The sequence below is a fragment of the Mauremys mutica genome, chromosome 1 (assembly GCF_020497125.1).
Source record: "Mauremys mutica isolate MM-2020 ecotype Southern chromosome 1, ASM2049712v1, whole genome shotgun sequence".
Lineage (NCBI taxonomy): Eukaryota > Metazoa > Chordata > Testudines > Geoemydidae > Mauremys > Mauremys mutica.
Window position 1 is genome coordinate 96530961 of NC_059072.1, and position 24407 is coordinate 96555367.

Consider the following 24407-nt stretch of genomic DNA (forward strand, 5'->3'; position numbering starts at 1 on the left):
GCAGGGCCATGTAAGTGGGAATCAGGCCCTTGGTCCTGTGAAGTATGGCTACGGTCAAGAAGGGTGGTGCTGTTAAAACTGCTCTCTCTCTTCTCCTTTCTTTTGCCCACCCCTAACCCCAGCCCTACACACCTCCAAAGTCTTGGCTGGATAAGACTCTCCCCCGCTCCTCCCTTCATCCCCAAAGAGCTGATGTCACTTCAGACAGGGCCGCCCAGAGGATTCTGGGGGCCCGGGGTCTTCGGCAGCGGGGGGCCCTTCCGTTCCGGGACCCGCCGCCGAAGTGCCCCGAAGACCCGCGGTGGGGACCCCCCCGCCGCCGAATTACCGCCGAAGCGGGACCCGCCACTGAAGCGCAGCCCGGTCTTCGGCGGTAATTCGGCGGCGGGGGGGCCCCGCCGCAGGTCTTCGGGGCACTTCGGCGGCGGGTCCCGGAACGGAAGGGCCCCCCGCCGCCGAATTACCGCCGAAGACCGAGCTGCACTCCGGCGGCGGGTCCCGCTCTGTCTTCGGCGGTAATTCGCTAGCGGGGGGTCCTTCTGCCCCGGAGCGGAAGAACCCCCCGCCGGCGAAGACCGGGAGCGAAGAAGCTCCTGCGCCCGGCCCCGCCAGAGTTTTCCGGCGCCCCCCGGAGCGAGTGAGGGACCCCGCTCCAGGGGCCCCGAAAAACTCTCGTGGGGGCCCCTGTGGGGCTCGGGGCCTGGAGCAAATTGCCCCTCTTGCCCCCCCTCCCCCCCGGGCGGCCCTGACTTCAGAAGAGCAAGCATTGAAGCCCATTCTGCCTCATCTCAGCAAATTCATGGGCTGAGTCCCTGTCACATTGTGGCTGGCAATATTGCTGTAAAAAGCAGCAAGGGCACAGTTTGCCTATCAGAAACATTTGCTTCCTCTAACTCAGCATGGAAGAGGAGTAGCCAATAGCTGGTTAGATCAGAGACAAAAATATAATATAGACAGACTTTCCTTTCCTTCTCAGAGGAGTGAGGCTCTGGAACAGCCTTCCAGTAGGAGGTGTGGGGGCAAACGACCTACCTAGTTTTAAGATGGAGCTTGATGCATTTATGAACCGGATTATATGATGGTATTGCCCAGGACTGGACTGGATGACCCAGGGGGTCCCTTCCCATCCTATGTCCCTGCATGGCAGCAATGTCCATTTTCTCCACCGCTCTAACCAAAATACCAGGCTGGACAGAGGAGAAAGCCTTAGTAACATTCATTTTCAGAAAATTTCTTCCTTTAAAATATGTCACCAAATCAAAATGTATTCCCCCTCACACACACCTTTTCTCCTGGATTCTGGCTAGGGGAGGGGAGGCCAGTGACACAGTTTCCTTTAGCCCTAAAGAGGAGGGAGAGCTGTAAGCACCAGGCTCTGGCTCTTTCCCTCTCTGCCCCCCTAGAGGAGATGGGGAACCAGCACAGAGTCGCCCAGAGGATTCAGGGGGCCTGGGGTCTTTGGCAGTGGGGGGCCCCACTTCAGCGGTAATTCGGCAGCAGGGGGTCCTTCCGCTCCTGGACCCGCTGCTGAAGTGCCCTGAAGACCTGCGGCAGGGGCCTCCCGCCGCCGAATTACCACCAAAGTGGGACCTGCCACCGAAGTGCCAGGTCTTCAGCGGTAATTCAGCAGTGGGGGGTCCTTCCGCCCCGGAGCGGAAGAAGCTCCGGGGGCTGGGCCCTGTGAGAGTTTTCTGGGACCCCTGGAGCGAGTGAAGGACCCTGCTCCAGGGCCCCCAAAAAACTCTCATGGGGGCCCCTGTGGGGCCCGGGGCCTGGGGCGAATTGCCCCACTTGCCCCTCCCCGCCCCTGAACCAGCAGGGGAACAGATCCTCCTCTATGAAAAAGGGGGCAGGTAGGGAACTACCAGCCCGGACAATTCTCTGCCCATCAGAGCCTGGTGCTGCTCCACTGACTGGCAGAAAGCCATGGAGGGCCAGAAATACTCCTGGCAGGCAACAGCTCCTGCTGTTACTCCCACTTCTGAGTTTCCTGCCTGATGAGTCCCTATTGCACCTGCCTGTGAAGAGGTAGGAGGTGGGGGAGCTGAGAGGTCCCATGGCCAGGAGGAGAAGAGGAGAGCCGTATTCCCACACGCTCCTCTTTACTTTAACCACTGCTCAGCACCTGTATTGTGAGCTCACTGGCTTAGCACTTAGAGCTTGTTGGTTAACACTGAAGGCCCAGACTTTCATGAGGCCTCTGGCTCAGCAGCTGAGTTGATGTGAGGGTCTTTGAGAGTGGGGCAAAGTAGCCTCCCAGCAGTCTGTCAGTGCTGATGAAAAGAGGAACTCTAGCCCACCCCACCCTCTGGAATTCAGGGTCCGGGCTCTGGACCCAGGGCATGGGTCTGGGTTTGCTACGCAAACTCTCTTGCATTCCAAGACTACTTCCAATCACGGCTTTGCTCTTCCTTCCTATCTCCATGGGACAGAGGGAGTAAAGCCTTCGGATGGCCTGAAAACACACACAGACTTTGGACCCTGGTGCTCTTCAGAGCACCGAGAGAAATGAAAGCTTTTATAAGAGGCTCAAACAAATACCATTTTAGAGCAAAACAGACTTACTTCTGAAGTTGGTGGTGCTGCCTCTGTGATGAGCAGACAGTCTCCAGTGATTGCACCACTTGTCCCAGCTCCTTAATGCTAGTGTCCCCTTACTAAAACTCAGTGGGGGTGTTTTGGTTGGCTAGCTCTCAGTACCCAAAGAAAGGGGAAGGGTCAATGGGAAATCAGGACCTTGTGACTGACCATCCCCAGGAACAATGGGTAGAGGCCAATGCTCCAGATCAGCCTGGTTGACAGGGTGGGCAGGTTAATCAAGGAGTCAGGAGGCCCCATCCTCCATGTGAGCTGGAATTGCTTGGGTCAGACAGAGTGGGGCCGAGCTAAGGAGAAAGTAGGGGCCCAAGCTGAGCTGGGGAGCAGAGCTGCAGCCCCAAAGCCAGAGCACAGCCCAGAGAGAGCAGACCTGTCCTGGGAGCAGAGCTGCAGCAACCAGCACCAGAGGGGCCAGAAAAGCAGCCCAGGGAGCTGGAGGCAGAGCAGCAGCAGCAGCCGCCATGCTGAGGCAGAGTGGAGCTGGAGGTGAGACAGAGTGATGGAGTGGGGGTTCTATCTGTCCGGATCCGGGTGCGGTGAGCATCTGGGGAGAGCGAGGGGGACCCTGGGTGGTGGGCCCAGCTCAGGGAGACACCTCAGCCAAGATGCCCTGCATCAGACTTGGAGGAGGATCGTAACCCTGACGAGGCAAGGGTGAAACTGGAAAGAAGGGTCCTGCCATCTAGAGCCTGAGAGCATGTGGGCACCGCCAGAGCAAGTATCTGACCTGCAGCATCCCTGCAGCACAGCCAGGGCCTGAGAAGGAGGCCTGGGACTTGTGAGGAACAGACTGAACTTCCCTGACATTCCAGAGACACTCGTGACGTCCCCGTGCCACAGAGCGGGGTGACGTGTTTTCCTTTAACCTTTCCCATTTTTCCTTCTTTTTTTTAATTGATTGCTGTTTAATAAATTGTATTTGATTTGAACTGTATATGATGATCAGTGGGTCAGAGAAGCATCCAGTGCAGAGAGAGCACCCTGGAGTGGGGTCACCCTAGCCCCTGCTCTAATTGACCACAGCAATGTTGGGGGTCAAGCCCCCCAGGAATCCTGGGCCCAGCCTTGTTGGGGTTATGAGAACTCTGCCACACAGGAGAGTGGAAGGGGAGCCCTCGAGGGCAGGCAGGGAGCGAGGACTCAGATCCTTTCACTAGCCCACTTCAGCAGGGTAATGTATAAGCTAGGAAAGTTCCCCACAATAGTGGGACCATTCCCCCGCTTACACTAGCTTGTACTTCCTCTTAGGTGTCTCAGGCTGGCTTCCTGAGAGGCAAATAGACTTTAGCTGTTTTGTGAGCCTGCTGGTTAACCCTTGCTTTCCTGACTGGATCCACAAAACTTTCTAAATATGTCACTCTCCCCTGCCCCCCCCACCCCACATATGTAATATACCCCTTCACAGCAAGGTTACTGACTTAAGTACCTCTGCAATGCTGGAATGATATCAAGGCATAGTCCTCTTTTAAGATGCTGTCACTAGCTTGCTGATCTGATGTCAAGGAACAGTTCCCTATAAACTCACTGACCAAACATCCCTGGTGTTCTGGTCACTAGCTCAGCAGCTTTAACCAGTGGGTATGATGTCATGGTCTCTGTGAGGTCACTGGCTTCAGTCATCTAGCAAGCTAGGGTGATGTCTAAACAGAAGAGTCTCTGAGGTTACCTATTCAGCACCTCTACCTTGTTTGGATGATACCAATGCACAGGTCTCTCTGAGACTACTGATTCAAATTGCTGGTACCTTCAGTGGTTGAGAAAGATCAAAGAAGGAGGAGACCCACCCCCATTCTGGTGGATGCACGTTACTGTGGAGGTTGACATCGTGTAGTGAAGTGATACTTCAATATCTTGTCAGATGGGACATGGCATGTTGAAGAAAACAGAGCTAAGGGAATAAATGGTACTGTGCATGTGTGCGCACGTAGAGTGTGCACTTGAGTAGGGGAACAAACTTTCTCCACCCGCAACCCCACAGTGGAGTGCCAGGAGGGGACAGGGTATTGACAGCCATTTTGTTTTCCTTCATTCTGGTGAGGAGAAGGGGCATGCTTTTCCCAAGAAGGGAAGGGCAAACTCTCCTCTTTCCTTCTACCCCCTCTATAAGGGAGGGGGAACCAGCAGGGGGACTGATCTTCCTGTAGAAGAAAGGAAGCTGGTCAGAGACTCCTAGCTGGATAATTCTCCTAGCAGGTGCTAGTGCTGCTCCACCTACTGACAGGAAGGCTTGAAGTCCCAGAAATGCCCCCAGCCAGACACCAACCAGCCCCTCCTGCTGCCCCTGCTTCAGATTCTCTTTTCACCAGCCAGTGAAGAGGCGGGAGGAGGTGGAGGGCTGGGCAGCTGAGTTCTCCTTGCCCAAAAGAGGGCGAGGAGGAGGAACCCACCTGTGAGCCCCTGAGGTCCTTCTTACTTTAATCCCTGATTAATGAAAAGATGTTAACTGGGAAAATAACAAACAACCTTTGTCCTTGTGTCAATGCAGTCCCCAGGAGTGCATTCCTTTGCCCGACTGCTTGAACAGAAATCAAGTGTCCCTATTTTCTAAATGTAATCAAGTGAAAATAAAGACCTCTCTCAGCCATTTGACCGAGGAAATGGTCTCAGCTTAAATACCTCTCCTGGAAAGCCACTTATTGTTCCTTTGAATGGGAACGCCATCCAAAACAACACTGCTCTTTAATAAACATCAGACCTCAAATTCCTCTCTCCACTTAGACAATTGGGGGAACACTTTCAAAAGGAGCCAAGTGATCTAGGAGCCTGAGCCTCATGGAAAGTCAGTGGGATTGAAGGCTCCGCTGTCAATTAGGTGCTTTTGAAAATGTCACCCTTTGGCAGAACGCTGAGAAATGAGCCAGGGTGAGAATTTGCCCAGCCCAGGGAGAAGGAGCTAAGAGGACTTTAAGCCACTTTTGCGCCCTCCTGATTCCAGGCTGCTGTAGAAGCCAGTGTGCTCCCAGAGAGCAGCTGTAAAAGCCAGTGAGACCCCCTTCCTGCCCCCAACACTCACCCAACAGAGGGGCTTGCAGCCAGGCTTTTTAGGACAATGTAAACTGCCTTGCCCAAGCCTTTGCAGGGGGTGGGAGAGGAGGCGAATTCTCTCCTGTCTGGAGACAGGGCTGTACCAGCTCTGCTACACTCTGCAGCAGTACAAAGGAGCTGTAGAGAAGAGAATCCCTCCCCCGATGTGCACACTCCTCACAACTTCGCCTTCAGTGATGGGGTACAAACATCTCCTCTCCCACACTCAGTACCCAGTTGGCTACATCTTACAGAACCACTCAAGAGTCAGCTAAGGAGCAAAGTGAATGCCTCGGTCTAGCAATCCCTAGAACAGCCCTCCATGAGAGTATTGCAGGAGCGACTTGGACCAATATGTTCGACAGTGGCTGCTCATTTTTGGTGCCTCAATTTTTGGATGCCCAACTTGAGACACCTGTTCATTTTCAGAGGTGCTGAGCACCTGCAGCTCTCTTTGACTTCAGTTGGAATTGTAGGTGCTCGGCACCTTTGAAAATCAACAAACTGGGCATCCAACACATAAGGCCCCCAGAACTGAGGGGACAATATTGCAAATTTTGGCTTTCCCGTCTTGCCCTAGAATCAACTAGGGCTCTGTAACTAGTGGGCAGGACTATATGGGAGCTCTGTCCTCTCCAGCTGTGTCTTAGCAAGTCCAGCTAAAGAAACGTTGTCCCTAAAATTACACAAATTATCAGTGCTGCTACCCATTAGAATATAATATCTTCACAGGCATACTTCTCACTTATTTATAATATTAACCAGGGTGGTGGCTGACTTCTAATGCATTCAACCATACCCATTTCAGCTTACCAAGCAAGGAGAATGAATGAGAGACAAGGATTGTGCAGATGACTAGCCAGCATGATTAAAGCCTAGGACTGACATCATTATGATGGGCACAATATGGTGGTAGTACGGTTGGCTACTGTGAGCTAAATTCTGCCCTGGCCTTTATTTCAATTGTAAGCTCTTTGTTCTGTGTTTATACTAGCACAATGGGATCCTGGCCCAATAACAAGGGCTCCTAGGCACTACTGACACACAATAAATAATACATAAAATAATAAGTCTATATAAGATTCCAGGATTGTCACTCTGAAGCCTAGAATGCCTGTTGAGTCAGTGTGACATGATAGGCACTGCTACAAGCATGGCTGAGAGCTCTTTGTTCCGAATATCACCAGGTTCAGTTATCACTGGGCTTCAGTCTGTTCCCATCCAGTGTTTAAGTTCTCAGCCATTTTGAATGTATGAATTACCTGTACAGTGAATAGCTACAGTAAGGCCTGAATTTATGCCATGCCAAGAGTCCTAGACCACTGCGATACCAGAGGTAACTCAATCAAACACCATCCTCATTCTACAGGTAATTTGCTTGCGACAATTTCATTGGTTGTATTAGGGAGTGTGGACAGATGGAGGATTACTTGGCCCAACTCCCATACCTGTGCAACACCAGGGCTTTCAGCTCCTAGTAATAAAATAAAATAATAATAATAATACCGGACCTTGTGTAACTGCACTGAAGTCCAGGGAGTTGCACGGCATATGAGTCACTGTGTTTGGGTAAGAGGATAATGTTCATCTTGCCAGCGGTGTGCCTGGCTAGAATTGTTCTCTTCTATAGTTGCCAAAATGTAGGTTTCTCCCAGCTGGCAGCAGCTCATAAAAAGTGTCTGAAAACTGCTGCCGAGCTTTGTCTATGAAGGCTCCAAGGAGAGCTGTTCATGCAATTCCCAGGCAAACCTCCTGTCACTTGGCAGAACACTTTTCCACTCTGTCTTTATTTCCCTTTTTATTGTATTCCTTTTTAGAAACTTGTATTTCTTTGGTTGGCAGCCTGCCACTAGGACTGGAACAAACTGTCCCCTTGCATGTGGGGCACTCGCCTGTATCAGCCAGTCAGAGAGCCACCTGCCCTGCCACCACTCCTTGGCCAATGTCACTTTATCAAAACACACACTATTTTGTAATCAACTTGTGTTTTCATTGGGGGTTTAGGTTCCAAAGCAACTAGGGGATGGATGAGGAATTTATACTCCATGCCAGTGGAACAGGTTCTTGGGGTCCCACCTGTCTGCAATCCACTCCCGGTTCACACATCACTGTGCACTGATCTGGGGGTGGGGGTGGAGGGATTTTAACCCTTAAACTGATGGGATTTTCTAGGCTGCCAGGAGGACATGCATAGTCTGTGCACCTCAGTTTAGAAGCGGTCTATAGCTCCTAGGAAATGTAATTGCTTTCCCCCATTGTTGGCATTGCAGTAGTTAGCTTATTTTTGGTATTTCTGTTGAACTCCACCACCATAGTAGCTAAGCAGCCCACAGTCTGTAACATATTTATCTTCACAACCCCTCTATAAAGTAGGGCAGTGCTATTACCCCATTTTACAGGTGGGGAACTTAGGCACAGAGAATAGACTCAGATCTGCAACAGCATTTAGGTGCTTAGCACCCATTGGAAATCAATGGAGCACTTGAGTATTTCACACCCTTTATAAACGTTGTTACAAAAATTTCCTGCCTTTTTTTTTTTTTAATTTTGAAAAATATGGTGACCTTATCCAACCCTCCCTCTCTGTCTCATCTAATCTAAATGATCCGTCCACCCATCCATCCATTGGCTGAAATACATTTGCATAAATCATTAATCAAATTCTTTTGAATAATGAACACATATGTAAGAGCCAGTGTCTGTTTATGGATAATTCATCGATTGTCTGCTGCAAATAGTTCACTGAAATCCTCTGGAGATGCTCTCAAAATGAAGTCTAGTACAAGCCATCAGGTCTACCTTGTAGTATTGATCTGCCTGAAGGGGAGCAGAGAACTACCCCATCTCCAAATGGCATCGTGAGAATGTGTGGAGGGAAGGGGGTTGGAAGTAAAAGGAAATCTGGGGAGATTTTTCACAGATACCAGATTCAAAGGCCAGAAGGGACCACTATGATGATCTAGTCTGACCTCTTTGATACAGACTTTAGGCATCTCATGTTCCACCAGAGACACTCTTAAAGACGGCGATAACCTGTTCTGTCATCCAGTCCATCCCACTATCAGCACAAAATGATTCTTTGCAACCTAGTATATATTCTAGTGTTTGTCCCTATCTAGTCTTAATGAGTCTTCCATGACTTCCCTTGGGAGATTATACACCTCTACCTCGATATAACGCTGTCCTCAGGAGCCAAAAAATCTTACCGCATTATAGGTGAAGCCACATTATATCGAACTTGCTTTGATCCGCCGGAGTGCGCAGCCCTGCCCCCCCCCCCCCGAAGCGCTGCTTTACTGTGTTATATCCGAATTCGTGTTATATCAGGTCGCGTTATATCGGGGTAGAGGTGTACCAATAGATACCACTGTCAGGAATTTTTCCCTTCTTAACTTAATCTTATTATTCCCAGTTAGCTATTCCAGGGTCCAACCATAAATAACTCCTCTTCTTGATTGGTGTCTACACTCTTTAACTACTTGTAGCAAATTTTCATACCATCACCACCCTTAGAGATTGTTTGCCTAAGCCGTACATATTTAGCTCTTTCAGCCTTTCCATAATTCTTATAAAAATCAATCTCTGTAGCAGCCCCATAATCATTTTTGCTGCCCTAACTCCCAGTCTACATTGTCAATAACCATTGAGTAAGGCAGTATCTAATAGCCAATGAGTAGTCCAGATGCTGGGATGGGCCTGTGACTGTTTGTGTGGGAGGGGAGTAAGGAGAGGATCTGGGCTGATGGTGTAATGGTCTTTCCCTCCAGCTGCATCAAGTGTTTCCTGGAGGAAGGCCTCATCCCCTGAACCCACCAGATGGCAATTCTGTAGGGAGTCTGGTGCTTGAGCCTTGAAGATGGGACAATAATGCTAAAATCCACCCACTTTTTGGGCCTGCAACGTGGCTAAATCAAATATCCCTGCACAATGTCTTATAGTTACTGTGTGGAAGTTGGTATCTTATATAGAACAGCAATTCCACCCTGCAGGAAGTATCATCAAGTAAGGTATGTTATGGTCCTCATTTCTGAAGGGTTGACATTACATTCCCATGAGGACTAAGGGGCAGTATAAACAGGCACTGGTGAAGATCAGCTTTTGTGTACCTCGCCCACTGCAAACTTTTTGTTGTCACTGTGAGCTGAGAGAAGAGACAGTCACTATGGAAACCAGGGGGGGAAATATACATTATATCCCACTTTAGACCGGTTTCAAGGAAACCTTTTCATCCAATTCCACGGCTAGGTGGGTTACTACAATGATTTAATTTCTAAAGCATCTCTGGCCCCAATCTAATCCCACAAATGTGATGGAGGGGTGGGTCCCATGCAAGGCTTAACAGAGCTTAAAACTGAAGAAGCATTTTCAGATGTTTCTTATAGGTGCAGAAGGACAAACTAAGGAGGATACCAAAGGGAAAAAGGTGTCACTTCCCAGCAGATGCCACAGCAAAACCTCTATCGGTGACCGGCCATGGGTGCAACGACTGAGCTCCTAGATGGCAACTAGTGTCAGATACCCATCTGAAGGAGTCCCACAGACAAGTTCTTGAAATAACCCAGGACTGCAGCTCTTTACAAGAACCAAGTGTGCTAGCTCCAAATCAATCTGACCGTCTTTTATTTGTGACTTCATCCCATCCATGCCTTTTCCCTTCTCCCATCCACCTTTCCCTCAGCAGCTTTCCCCCACCTCCCCAAACAAACCTCCCACACATACTTTGGCCTAGCAACATAGGCAACTAACAAACATTATTAGCCCTTCATCAAGCATGCAGAACCTACCAAAGCAGCCACATTATCCAACTGCTGTCACCCTACCCTCCCCCCATGCCCCTTACTCTCTGGACATCTTTCCCTACATTATATCTCCTTATCTAAGGCTGTAAGCCCCCCCTTACTGCTCTGGAAAGTGCCTTGCACACTATTGGCACTGGACAAATGCGAAATCATAATAGCGGACTCTCTGTTTATCAGCATCCAATGACCTCCAGGTGTGATTCAAACCAATGGAGAGCAATTCCACACACACATCAGCAACATTCCTTGGAACGTCAAGGCAACAGCCCACACTCAACCACCCCGAAAGCTGCCAAGAGGCCCAGCATGGGCAGCTGGCTCCAAGCTAAATAGAGCCTTAGATCATGTGTTTGAAATTATTGAAACAAACCATTTTGATTCGTCAGGCAAGATTCACAAGGAGATTTCAGCACCAGTCACAAAATTGAGGAGGAGCAGGTGGTGGTGACTGTGGTGCATGCCCTCCTTTTAGCCAATAGCCTGATAGTTAGGATGCTCACCTATAAGGGGAAAAACTTGGTTCAAATCCCTGCTCTGGATTTCAAGTGTTCCCCATCCCAGGTGAGTGCCCTAATGACCATGCTACTTGTTAAAAGGAGGACATCGCCTCCTCCAGGAATCTAGCCCTTCATGCCTTTTGCTTTTATTAAACTAACCCTTCTGCCAGGTGGAGCTGCAGCAATCAGGGTCGGGTTCAATATCTAGGGGTTCCTTTTCAACAATACAACACAGAACTGGCTTTAGCCCCCACCCAGTAACCTGGGAAAATTACACTCTGAGAGGCAATACTTCCTCACTTGCAAGCACAGAGTCTGAATGTAGAAAAGAAACTTTTAATGAAAGGAGAGAAGTCACCTGACATTGATTAGGGAAAATGCCGCAAGCAGGATTCATAACCATAAAACTGAGCAGGGCACCCACCCCAGAGTGTGTGGGGCAGAGTCTTCCACCTCATGTTCTTGATTTATACAACCAAAACTTCCTTTACTGTGCCCCCTTCCGCTCCCTCACCATACCCCACTCCCAGTGGTTGTCTTTGGTCAGTGAGGACCCTAGGTTCAGAAGTGCATCTGTGTGAGTTCACCTCACACCTGAGGAAGAAGGCACCTTGCTTGCTCTGCCATCTGAGCACTTGCTCTGTCTGGCCGCCCTGCCAGCCGTGGTTCCTCGCCGCCTGGCTGCTTCACCAGCCACTTCTTCCCTCACCAGCCACTCGTTCTGCTCACCACCTCACCAGCCACTCACTGGCTGTCAGTCACCTTCTGCTGCCACCTGCCTCTCTGCTGTGATTGTAGGCTGGGCAGAAACACTGCCCCCCACCAAAAGTGATTTCAGCTCTCATTTGAGCACTTTAACGTAACAAAAGGCTCCTAATGAAGCTTATTTAGCTCTACCATTGAACAGTGGGGAGGAACAGGTTAAACCAGACTGGGGACCATTAGGGACAGGCCACAGCTCCTGGCTGGGGCACCCGTCCCCACCCCTCTTACTTTCACAGGGGTTTGTCATTTGAGCCTCTGGCTTAGCGAGTTCCTTTCAGCTGAGGATGGCCACTCAATCGGACAAGCTCAGCACAATTCTGCTCCCCTTTAGTCATACAATGAAGACAACATTTCTCTACCCCTGCATTCAATACTAAAGTGATTTGTAACTCAACACCAGCCAAAGCTGATCACTTGGCGCTACACAACTCCTGTCTGCTAGATACCTACGCAGAGTAGGCGTGTTCATGTCAGGGGAGAGTTCATTCAGACCCTGCTTACAAAACAAAAGGCTAAAAATACTGCCCCCTCCCCCCCCCGCAAAAATAAATACAAAAATCAACCAGACATTTTGTATCAGGTTGTGAAACATTTCATTTGACCAGAAATGAAATTTCCAATTTTTTTCAATTTGCTGTAAATTCTGATTATTTTTTGTTTGATTTTTCAGAACTGTCAGAGAACCAAAAGAAACAAAAACATCAGTTATTTGCACAGTTCTAATGGTGCGTCAGAGGGGATGCAGAAGACAATTTTCCTTCACAGAGACCACATCTAATCCGAGCAGGCATGGACAGTGTTTTCAGTCCACGAGAGGAAGGAGAGAGTGGCTGTCTCCCTGCACTGTGGGCAACACGGGGAGCATAGCTAGAGCTGCCTGTGCTCGGGAGGAGAGATGTTTCCCCTTTCATTTGTGCTAGTAGCATAGCATCACAGTGTGTGACCCAAACAACCCAACCCCTTCTCAGGAACTGCCAAAAATGTGTGGCATCCTCAGAGCTCTGTCAGGGATGGATGTACATAATGGGATTCTTCTGCAGAAAATAAAATGTTTTGTTCCAAGCAGGTCAATGTCAAACATGAAGTCCGAAAGGGCTATGAAAATCCCTTTAAACTTATGCTCCCATCGGGAACCAGAATCCTTTTCTAAGGCATCAACTGAAGTCCCCTGTTCAAAATCCCCTGACGCCTTACATAAAAACCCTACAGTCTTCCTAATTACTCCTGCTAAAAGCAAAATCAGGCAGGACACTGCTAATAAATAAATCAGGTTTAATCATAAACAGTATACATATTTATAGAGAGTGAGAGAGACTTGATAATATAGGGTGTTGCCATGGCACCAGGAATCAAACACTTGTGCGTTTTAACTGTGAACGATACAAGGCGAGGATGGAATGACGGACAAGTGAAGACGGGATTGGGTCTCTCAGAAGCTATTTCTAGCAAATATCCATCATTCTTTGTCACCTGTCAAGTTACAGAATGAACTAGCATTCAGCCCACAGCTCCAGACAGGACACAGCGAGATGGATACATATAGGGGCAGTATGTGAGGGATGGGGGCGGGGTGGAATATGCCAGGGCTGGTATGAGGTATATATATCACACACTCATGGGAAGAATATATGCACTGTTGTTACTTACAATTAATCTTAGAACCAGATTCTGCCCACAGCTACGTATGCCCATCACCCATTTAAGTCAATGGGAGTGGCATGCTCATATCTGAGGGAATACATCCGGCTCTCTGAGTGCACACAGGGCCCCAGCACACCAAGCAAGAGACGCTGAAATGGAAAAGGCAGGGAGATAGCAGCGAAGGACCAGGGCGAGAGAGGAATGGGAAAGAGTGACTCAACCCCAAATTAATCACAGTGGCAAAATTCACCCTGTACAGAGAGTTAGCACAAGGATTATGCTCTCAGGGACTTTAGTGGTGCCTATGCCCATCCTCTGTTCAGGGGCAAACCCCACCAGTAATAAGGAGAACTCTGGAAGCAGAGTTGGTTCCAAATCAACTTCCCACATCCTGTCACCCCTGAATTTCAGAGGAAGGTCCAAACCTCTTTCTATAATGGTCCAAGCCAAAATTCAAATCAGGTTAATCTCTTGTCAAAGACAGGAGGAAGGAACCATTGCTCTGATAGAGAGGTGGGGCAGAGTGAGTATTTATAATGAAGTATTCTGAGTACCTGTAACAGATTTGTGCTTATTTTGAGACACAATCACACATGAGGAGAGCTAGCAGTCAGATGTGTTGGCTTTACAGTACAACAATTTCACTATCCATTACTGTACATATTATGTAACCTTAAAACTGAAAATACTTGGCAATTCTAGAACAGAGACACGGTTTTCATTTCAGATACACAATTGCCATCTGGTTTCACTTGAAAAAAACAAAACAAAAACAAGATTAAAGCTATAATACAAAAGTGACATTTACATCAATGGCGGCTAGACATTGCCACCGGTACAGCAAAATTTCATCACTCTCAGACTTTCTAAGATACAGCAAACCAGAGGTCATCTAACTGGCCAGTCAGAATTGCATACCCATGTATAGAGTCCATCCTCAGTCTGGAGAGCCTGGGTTAATACCATTATCCGTTGAATGAAGATAGGTAAACTGGAGCATTTTTAAAGTGTGCTTGAAAAAAGACACACATTTGTTTTTCTCAGCAGAGGCTGAATGATGGGTTACTCTTATTTACATATACCCAATGCCTTCTCGGTGTTACTGACCTATTCCCTGGGTAGGCATGAGGCAAATCCTTCTTTACAAGTCCAAGTTCTTCAGACAGGAGAAGAACGAAAAGGAACTTAATTAAGAAATGAAGAAGCTAGTCACCTTTCAGACCTCTGATTTCCTCAACTGTTTACAAGGGTAGCTTGGAAGTTTACTACAGTATTTACATTAGCGATGCTGTGGAGGTCTGAGGAAGAGCCATGCTTATGGTCATGGTGGGCATCCTCCATCAGGTGGGTGCTATGAACCCGTTCTCAAACCATTTTCTTTAAGGCACTGCACCAACACAATGACTTCACTCAGAATGGCGGATACCCCTTCACTGGATAGTGCATTTCTCCCTCTCTCTTGCCTGGCCTTCCCTGAGAACTTTGGATTTGATGTATTTCAGGTCACTGTTGACACTGGGTCGGCGAGCGAAGGGGGAGACCATGCCATAGGCATCCATCTCTTTGACCCGGCGCATCCTGAAGGATTTTTGGTGGAAGGCATCGCCATACTGGACGGAGATTTTCCTGTGAAGGGCAGGGCTCATCTCGTGAGGTAGCTTGGCCATGCTGAAGAGGACATAGAACATCTCATCCACGTTCGTGTTTTTCTTGGCTGAGATTTCAAAGTAAGCACAATTCTCATCACTGGAGACAAGCTTCTCTGCTTCCTCCGAGCGCACCTTGCGGTAGATTTCACTATGATCATTTTTGTTGCCACAGATCACCATGGGGAGGTCAGCTGTCTCCTTGGTCTTGTTCTTCAGGCAGGATTTGACTTCAAGGATCTGCTTTTGGATCCTCTTGACCTCATCAAAGGATTCTCGGTTGTCCAAACTGAACACCAGGATGAAAACATCTCCTGCAATTAAAAAGAAAGCCAGAGGACTTGTTCATTAGAATCCACCTCAGAGCAGTCTACTTCACTTCCACCAAAGAAGTCGGTCCAGCAAAAGATATTACCTCACCTACCTTGACTCCCTCTATTTAAAACATAGTGCATTTTGTTCCCCCTATCCACCCATCATTCTTCCTCTTTGCTTGTTCTATACACTCTATACATTCTATACACTCTCTAAGGACACTAGTTCCCGGTCACCTTCTGATTCACCTTCCCCCTTGTTCCCACAGCTGTCTTATGTCTTATGGTCAAAGTATTTCCTCAGTCATATCCTGTTGTCTTATCCTAGACTGCATTTGACTTATTGATGTTGCCCATTTGCAACATGTTTTTCCAATAATCTTCTGACATAATTCTTCTAGGTCACTCACTCCTCCCCCCCACCCTGCTCTAGATCATTTCCCCTGAAAAACACCACCTGTGTAGCAACTCCTAAGAGCAGAAAACAGTAGCCACAATGCCCTGACCCTTTCAATATACAAGAACAGGAGCAGTGCTTGACCTCAAGACCCACAAGCCAGGTTTCAGAGCATTTCAGAAATAAGTTTGAGCTTCCAAGAATCTAGTGCTCTGCTACTCGCTCAAGAGAAACAGAGTACAAAAGACAGTGCAAATGACACTCTGGTATTACTTACAATACTGGGACTCAGAATCTTTCTTGTACAAATATAAGATAAAGCAAACCAACAACCTGTTAAGTTAAGTTTACATGGAACTGAGAAAGATCTTTCATGGACCCAAGCTTATCCCCAACCACATCCTGGAGTTTGGCACCTGCATCATGTAAGATCCAGATCCTGGTATCTAGCGCTACTTAATATAAACTTAGGGTGTCATTGGATAAATAGTAGGGCAAGTAGGACTGAACCCAGGTGGCTATGAACTTTGGCTGTATACTCAGCCATGTATACACCCACAGTCTAATTTTCAGAAGTGATGCATGCACACCAGCACCCACTGAAAACAACAGGAACTCCTAGCTGATCAAGTATCAGAGGGGTAGCCGTATTAGTCTGGATCTGTAAAAGCAGCAAAGAGTCCTGTGGCACCTTATAGACTAACAGAAGTAACTAACAGCCTGCTTCTTGCTTCATATATATACCTGCCCCTGGAAATTTCCACTACATGCATCCGACGAAGTGGGTATTCACCCACGAAAGCTCATGCTCCAAAACTTCTGTTAGTCTATAAGGTGCCACAGGACTCTTTGCTGCTTTTAGTCGATCAACACTTTCAATATGAGGCCACCATTCTTCCAATATGTGGTTTACCTCATTCTGGGTGACTATAGGAGAAGGAAGAAATGCACCTCTACCTCGATATAACGCTGTCCTCGGGAGCCAAAAAATCTTACTGCGTTATAGGTGAAACCGCGTTATATGGAACTTGCTTTGATCCACCGGAGTGCGCAGCTTTACACGGAGCACTGCTTTGCCGTGTTATATCCGAATTCGTGTTACATGGGGGCACGTTATATGGGGGTAGAAGTGTAATAAGAGTGGAGGAAGTGACTTTAGGGAGATGCATTCCACTGGAATTTTTAATTGTCCAAAAGCAGGGAACCAATTTAAATTTTTTTTTTAAACCTTGTCAACTCATTTTTAACCCCTCAGTGTATATTCTACATTTGTATTACATTGCTTGTGCATGGTGGTGACAAACTTCCTCTTTCTCCTGGCATTCTTTATACCTGTGAGATTTTGATTTTACCATTCACTTGTCACCGCAGTTAAAAAACACAAGTTGTATGTGTTATACGCAGGGGTTGAGGGGAGGAGAATAAATTAGGCAAAGAAACTCAAATTTCAGAACGTCTCCAAGTTGATTCCTGAATGAGTGATGTACCCCCTGATGACACCTGGAGTACTCCAGTCAGGGAATGTCACTGGGGAAAAGATGCATCTTTATAACAAGCTCCATCCCATTACCCATCATTCCCTCTATCTAGCTCCCATTTTTTCCTCATTTACCATATAAACTAGTGCTCTGTTAGGAAAGAGTTGTGGCCAGGTTATTATTCTCAAGCAGAAATCCACAGTTGGGATCCTTGACCCACCATCCCTCAGCAGGACACCCCTTTCTTTCTCACACCCCACCCCTCTCACCTGTCAGTATAGAAAGCCTCCTCATTGCAGGGAAAGGGTGATTCCCAGATGTGTCCAGGATGTCCAGCTGGTACATGTCTCCCCGGATGTTGTAGACCTTGCGGTGAAAATCCTCAATGGTGGGAGTGTACTGGTCCTCAAAGCGGCCAGTGAGAAAGCGTGAGACGATGGAGCTCTTGCCCACCTTGGAGGCTCCCAGCACCACCATGCGGTAGGAGTTCTTGGCTGGCACGCTCAGGGTGCAGTTCCCACTGGACACAGTCTTCATCATTGCTTGGTGCTGAAAGGGTCAAAATAAAAGCAGGTGGGGGTGGAGAGAAAGGAAAGAAGCGTGAGGCTGGAGTGGAGAGACCCCTGTGTTTTCTTACAACAAACTCAAAGAGCACTGTGGATTGCTCCGAGATAGAGCATTTGGTTCTGGTTAGCAGGTCTGCTTAGCAGATATAGGAAATCTTGATAAGGAAATTACATGGGGGAACCTGCCTCATTTTTTAGCCTGGTTTAAAGGAGAATTTTCTTTTTTAAGTCACATCAAAATGAAGAAATTTATATTTGCACATAAAGTTTTGAACTACAATTTGCAATTTTGTTTAAACATTGAGGGCTAATTTATCAGGTTGGCTTTAGCCATGACTCCAGTTTCGTGCCCACAGTTTAAGTCACTTAGATATTTGGGGCCTGATTTTCAAAAGAGCTCAGTTCTCATTTAGATGCTTAAATGAAGCAGCCAGGTTTCCAGAAGCACTGAGCAGCTCCCATTAAGATCTAGCCACTCCTTTTAGGTGTTTAAATGGGAGCTGCTCACAGTACCTGCTTTCTAGGATGAATCAGAGTCCAAGTGACCTAAAGTGCTGGTACAGGTAATTGCAAGCACAGAATTGCATCATCAGACACTACCTTCAAAGACTTGGGCCCCAAATGTTCTTTTTCAAATTTTGACACCAGATTTTTATCCAACAAATCTCTTATGCCAGAGCTCCTCACCCCCAAACTGTTAGCATTTCAAATACTGCTGCTTCACAGCAAGATGGCTGGTAGTGGATGGAGCTGCAGAAATGCTAGTTTTGTTTTTCATGGATGTGTCACTCTTTACATACACATGTTAGTCCTTGGTTCTGGGAGTCTTTGGCTATATTGCGAGAACTAGAGAGAAATGAGGGACTGTGGGGAAGAGGGCAGCTTTCTGATCTAACCAAAGAGCAAGATGAATACTAAAGTGAGTCTACAGGCCCCAGAGATTACATTTTGACACAGCACAAAGATATAGGAAATCTTGATAGAAAAACATGGATTCCACAGACATTTTTCATCTTTCAGATCAAATATGTTGAGCACAGAAAAGAAAAAATACAAGCACACCGTGGAAAACTAGGTGTCATAGCATAGCAGATACATTTGGACAGTTTATTTTGGTTACTAGGAGCTTATGAAAGAAATATCAAGTACCCACTGTGCTGTTTATTAAATGTAGGTGTTGTTTACTGAATGATAGGTTTTGAGTATTTATATATACACACACTGAGAGATTATTTCTGGGTACAGATCTGGATTCCTATCCTTTCCCCGGGTGAATTTCATCTCCCAAGCCTTTATGTATCTGGTATTTATGCCAAGAAAATCACTTAAAATGTTTTCCATGTGTTAACCACCAAGCAGAAGTAATGAAATATTCTTTGTAAATAAAGAAGCCTGTAAGAAGTCCGAGCCAGCATCCCTATTGGCTTTGTGCTGTGGCTTAAGGCAATAGCAGAACATTACTATTCATTATTGTTGTTATTTACTGAGCATTGACACCATTCTCAGTTCTCTAAGAAGCATAAAAGAAAATGCAGCGCTTGCCCCAAAGGCAAATTATAATCTAAATTACACTCAAAGGGGATTACAGCCTAAATTACAGTCAGGCAATAAAATCAGGACATAATATTGTGCACATGTAGCATAGGTCCGATTCTGTTGATGTGAGCGCTGCGCCAGGCTAGGCTGGCAAGATCCGGCCCTATGTTTGTACTGGACTCTGTGTCTAATTTGGAACAGGTTGTACCTTCTCAGTGCAAAGTCACCAATTTCCCTCAGAAACACCGACATCCAGTGGTGTTCACTGCCCTTTGTACTCTCCTTTGTACACTAGGACGTGCAGGTTCTAGGGTCTATGCACCAAATGGATGGGGATTGAGCTGTTTTGGCATTAGGCGGAAGTTTGGTTTTTTCCCATTGTGCTCTCTGAGCTTTGTTTAGTAAGGTGGGGTATTTTAAAAATCAGAATCAGTTTTGCCAGACAATCCTTATAAAAAAGATTGACATTATCCTGCCATAATGGTCCAATGCTATACAGAAGGCCAAATCCTCAGCCGGTGTACGCTGGTGTAGCTGCACTGACTTCAGTTGTGCAATGCTGATTTACACCATCTGAGGATCTGGCCCAGTAGCTTGTAGCTGTGCTGCTGCAGTGGCTGGGGTGAATACTGTTAGAATACGGTAGCGTTCTTCAAATACGAGAATCTATCGGTGCTATCTGACGTGTTTGGTACAGCGCCCAGAATGACAGGCCCCTGATTCTCACTGCAGCTTCGGGGTGCTACCATAATATAAACGAATAAATAAATAAATATTGACCGAGAGGCAACTGTGTGAACCAGCAGCAAACCACAGCTATACTGTCCATCAAGAAAGCAAGCAGGAGAGTGTCTCATCTCAATGGGTAGGAGGAGAATTCTGCATCTATCATACAGACATGCCAAGCTGCACATGTGCATCATCTCTTTCTATATTTGAGTGCGTGGAGGAAATACTCATTTTGGCTAATAGCTTTAAAGTGGACAAAGTAGGTGACTATCGAAATGTAATGGATCATAATATAAAGCAGCCCTGAGAGGTGGCCCACCACTGAGGTTCTAGGGGGATGGTGATGAAACAGACGCTCCTCAGTTGAGCACTGGAGGAAATGTGAGACCATAGGGCCAGATTTTCAGCAGAGTTCTTTGTTGGGGTCTGGCCCCCATTGTGCATGACGTAGAGCTGAAAAGCTGGCCCCGAGCCCATAATGACCCTATATAAACCCTGAAAACTGATCTTGGTCTTTCAGAACATGCTGAGAACAAGAAGCAAACAACTGAACCGGGGAAGGAGAGTATTATTTTAGTTTTGGATCTGGTTGGGAGCATACACGTTGTCAGTTTCATTTTACACGTGCAGGCTTTTCACGCTGCGTGCCACGTCACTTTATTGATAACACGCCCCCTACAACTCTGTCCCTTCTCTCCTGAAATGGGACAGCAGACATTCCTCCACTGAAAAGATAAATAATCTACACTCTGTCCGTCTTGCCTAGCACAGGACTTTTAGGAATGTTTCTCTCGTATTCATCGTAACAATCAGGGCTGAGAGTCTGCAGAACAGTCTCTCTTGGGAACTGGTGGGAGCCTTATGGCTTGGGCCAATTAACAAGCTTGACGAAGCATGGGAGAGTGCACAATTGGGAGCACTCCTAAAACATATGGGCCATCTCTAACTTCTATACACACAAGCTGGGGCAGCTCCAACTTTTCTCCTTCCTCTCAAAGACGCACGGGCCATGAAAAATACAATTGAGCAATACCCCCTTTGCATCTCCACAGCACCTTCAATCCAGAGATTTCAAAGCAATTTTTGTTCATTTCTCCCTCAGTGTACTCCTGAGAGAAAGGTATCATCATCCCCATCTCACTGACGGGGAGAGAACAAGGCACAGAGAGGCTCAGTGACTTGACCAAAGTCAGTAGCAGAGTGGGGAACAGAACCCAAGTCTCCTGACTCTCAGAGTGCCCCAAATTCCAGTCACTAGGCTACACTGCCTGCCATCCTGAGCAGGGCAAAACCTTATTGTGTGTGCTCACCCCCTCCCCATGTGGTCAGTTTCTGAGGCTTTGACTGAGGGGTGTTTGTGCACAGGAGAGGTTGGGGAAGTGACAGCTGGAAGCAGATCTCCCCCAGCACATCCAGCATTCATTTAACATGTCACCTTATGGTGCCCTTGAGAAGTTGGTTCTGGTGGCAGAGTATCCCTTTAAGGGAGCTCCCGTGCTTTGCAGCCTGCCTTTGGTCTAGTGCACCGTAAACAGATTCTTTCAGCACTTCTAATTCCTGTAGCTGCTATTCATTTAATTGCCTCCGCTGCGCACCTGACTTGCAGGGTGCAGCATAACCTGGAACCTTCGTTTGTCTTTCACGCTCTTCGCATCACCACAGCTTCTGTCTGACTCAAACCTTTCTCCTCTCTTACTCGGAGAAAGAGACCAAGTTCAAGCCTCCTGCGGGGTGCAGGGAGCCATACATGGGAAAGATTAGAGGCAGTAAAGAGGAAACAGAAAGAGACCATACAGTTATTTACTAAATAAAGTAAAAATCAATCAGAAGAGGACAAACAAACACCACCAGCTGGTTTGAATCTATGACTCTTCCTTCAAGTTTATTAAAGGTTTAAAAATAGATTTGTTCCCTGCTGTATCTTTAGCTTCAGGCACTGACTTTAGGGTAACAAAACACCCTGCTTTATACTATTTTGCACTTTTAGAGCACCTTCTGGCCAACGATTTTAAAATGTTTCACAAAAGGTAGGTATATTTAAAACGATCCCTATTTCTGTGAAACCAGGGCACAGAGAGATAAAGCGACTTCTCTAAGGTCACACCATGAGCCTGTGACAAGGTAAGTATTAAAACCAAAGTCTCCTGACTCCAGACCCTTGCTCTAATTATTAGACACTGCTGGTTTTGCAAATTTAAGACTACATTACCATGCACCTGCCTTTGCAAATCCACGCATGCACTGAAAAGATCATGCTTGAATTCCAGTGAGGTGGTGAAAAGTCTGATCCTATGCACCAGTTACAGAAAAACCTAATGAAGATAGAAAACCTGCTGCCTGGAGCTTTAACATACTAGCTTTCAATACCCAAATTCTGCATATTACTGCATGCATTATGCTCCCTACCACTGAACATACATAAAAACATTCTGAGGTGCCACTGTTTACATTCACCAGTTACAGTATTTCTCTCTATATACTAGTCCTAAGAGATGTATTGCATCTGGCTAAAAGAGACATAGGCAGAAGCAAACCAAACTGTGCATTACAGACCTGTCATTGATTAGAAAATCCTGGAGTACTTTCATTTTCATGCACATTGATATTATTTCTGTAGGGTGTTGTTCTCCTGTATTGCTTTAATTCCAGGTTCAGTGCCTCTCCCTTACCTTTCTTTGTCTGGAGGAGAAGTCCTGAATCTTAGTGTCGTGGATGAAGCTGTCTTGATGGTTTTAATCAGAGGCTGCTGCTGCTTTTTTCTGGATCCCGAGTCACTGGGCTGGGCTCTTCTCCACCACTTTGGACCCTAGCTGGACTGGGAAAAACCAGAGCACTCCAGGGGCTGGTTCCCCATGGGTGATCTTTATTGGGTCAGAAGATTGACATGGTCCAAAGTAGGATCTCTGTACCAGAAGTGCTCCTGTTCTTTTTCCCCTCTGAAGAGGTTTGCTCTTCTCCTGGTACTCTCAGTTCACTAGGTCTCCCACTCACACTTGCTTTTCTTGCAACTTGTAATTCGTAGACTCATTTGGGTGGAAGTGGCCTCTGGTGCGACACCTAGCGGCCAAGGCTAGTGTGTGCATTCAGCTGACCCATAATGCTTTTATGTAGACCCCGTGAAATAAAGAGGGGGAAGCAAACTAGGGGCTGGAGAGCCTGGCAGTTTCTTATGATAGCAGGTTTGAAAGTACACCCTCACTCCTGCACTGCAAAAAATCCTGGCAGATAAAAGATTCCCCCCACCATCTAATATTTGTTTAAAAATGCTTTGCTTTTTCTTTAAATTTTAGAATTTGTCTATTGATTCTTCCTCCCTGCCTCGCTCGCTGTCTCTCTCCCCCAGCAGCTGGTAAGTTGCAGGTTTTCCTTCTGCAGAACTCACAGATAATTGGTTCACTCCTCCCTTGAAGTCAGAGACAGTGGAAGAAGAGTTGCCAAGGGGGTGGGATCTTATGTTTATTGAAGGTCTTTTTTTTTTTAAACACAAATTTCTTTCACTTTCCAGATTGCAAATTCTTTTCCTTTCCACAAGAGACATGTGTGTATGTTCGTTGTTACTCCTAGTATATTTTTTGCTCTGAAAACTCATGATCTCCCACCTCTGTTTCCTAATTTCTATGATTCTTTTGAAATATAGCATCCCCTGCCCCAAGACACTTTGCAGTTGTAGGAATGCTCGTTGGTTTTGATCTAGAACTAAAAATCAGGTTACAAATGTTAAGTGGCTTGCAACTTCATTTTGATCTGGATCAATCCAGAGACAGTGCTAATTTCCCACCTAAAAGCTGTGGTCCAGCCTGCTTTCTCGTGGCTAGATTCCTGACCTCTTCTTGCTGCAAAAAGACTACTTTCTCCATACACTGCGTATCAGCACTACTGTTGCTGCCAGCCCTGGTTTGTAACCACCTCCCTCCTTAGCCACACCCCTTAGCTCTATGACTGATTAATCACTTCCTAGGAAGAGGACTGCTAGTCATACCCACCCACCCACTGCTGAATGTGTATGTAATATTCCTGAGGGCATTCTGTGCAAAAAAAATGTAAAATTGTGCACCACAAAATTAAAAATTCTGTGCAGAGTATTTTAAAATTCTGCAAATGTTCTCATTGGAGAGCACAGGCCACTGGCTGCACAGAGGTGGGAGATCACTGTGCAGTTCCCTCCCGGGACACGGACTCAGCAATGAGGCTGCACCCAACCCTGACACAGCACAAGGACCTGGCCAGCCCCAGAAATACCCGGGGGCCCTGCCCTTCTGTGTGGGCAGGCAGGCTCAGCAAGGGAGGATCCAAGTGTGGAGTGGCTTAATATGGGGGGATCCAGGTGTGGGTTGAGAGAGTTCTGTGTGGGGTAATCTGGGTGCAGGCAATTCAGTGGGGGATCTGGGTGTGGAGGGGATCTGGATGCACAGGGGCC

At 47.0% G+C, this 24407-nt stretch overlaps 2 protein-coding genes and 1 long non-coding RNA gene across 12 annotated transcripts in view; 1 reads left to right on the plus strand and 2 right to left on the minus strand.

Annotated features, from left to right (window-relative positions):
* LOC123362248 (apolipoprotein L6-like) overlaps positions 1-4160 on the minus strand; it is a 70277-nt gene extending 66117 nt beyond the window's left edge. For all 4 annotated transcript variants that reach the window (XM_045002663.1, XM_045002662.1, XM_045002660.1 and 1 more), the window contains exon 1: positions 4025-4160. The gene's annotated coding sequence lies outside the window, so the exon portion shown is untranslated. The remainder of the gene's footprint in view (positions 1-4024) is intronic.
* A 69-nt stretch (positions 4161-4229) lies between these two features.
* Positions 4230-12802, plus strand: LOC123372231. The gene is made up of 3 exons (XR_006580183.1): positions 4230-4501; positions 9390-9629; positions 12354-12802. It is a non-coding gene; the product is annotated as an uncharacterized LOC123372231 (long non-coding RNA).
* Positions 12753-24407, minus strand: part of RASD2 (RASD family member 2) — a 74895-nt gene continuing 63240 nt past the window's right edge. For 3 of the 7 annotated variants that reach the window (XM_045019842.1, XM_045019902.1, XM_045019767.1), the window contains 4 exons: positions 22660-23686; positions 21586-21714; positions 17429-17708; positions 12753-15284 (listed from right to left, as the gene is read on the minus strand). In XM_045019842.1, coding sequence (XP_044875777.1) covers positions 14755-15284; positions 17429-17708; positions 21586-21606 — 831 coding nt within the window. In that variant the 5' untranslated portion in view covers positions 21607-21714; positions 22660-23686 and the 3' untranslated portion in view covers positions 12753-14754. The remainder of the gene's footprint in view (positions 15285-17428; positions 17709-21585; positions 21715-22659; positions 23687-24407) is intronic. The other 4 variants (XM_045020164.1, XM_045020094.1, XM_045019977.1 and 1 more) reach the window with 3 other exon arrangements.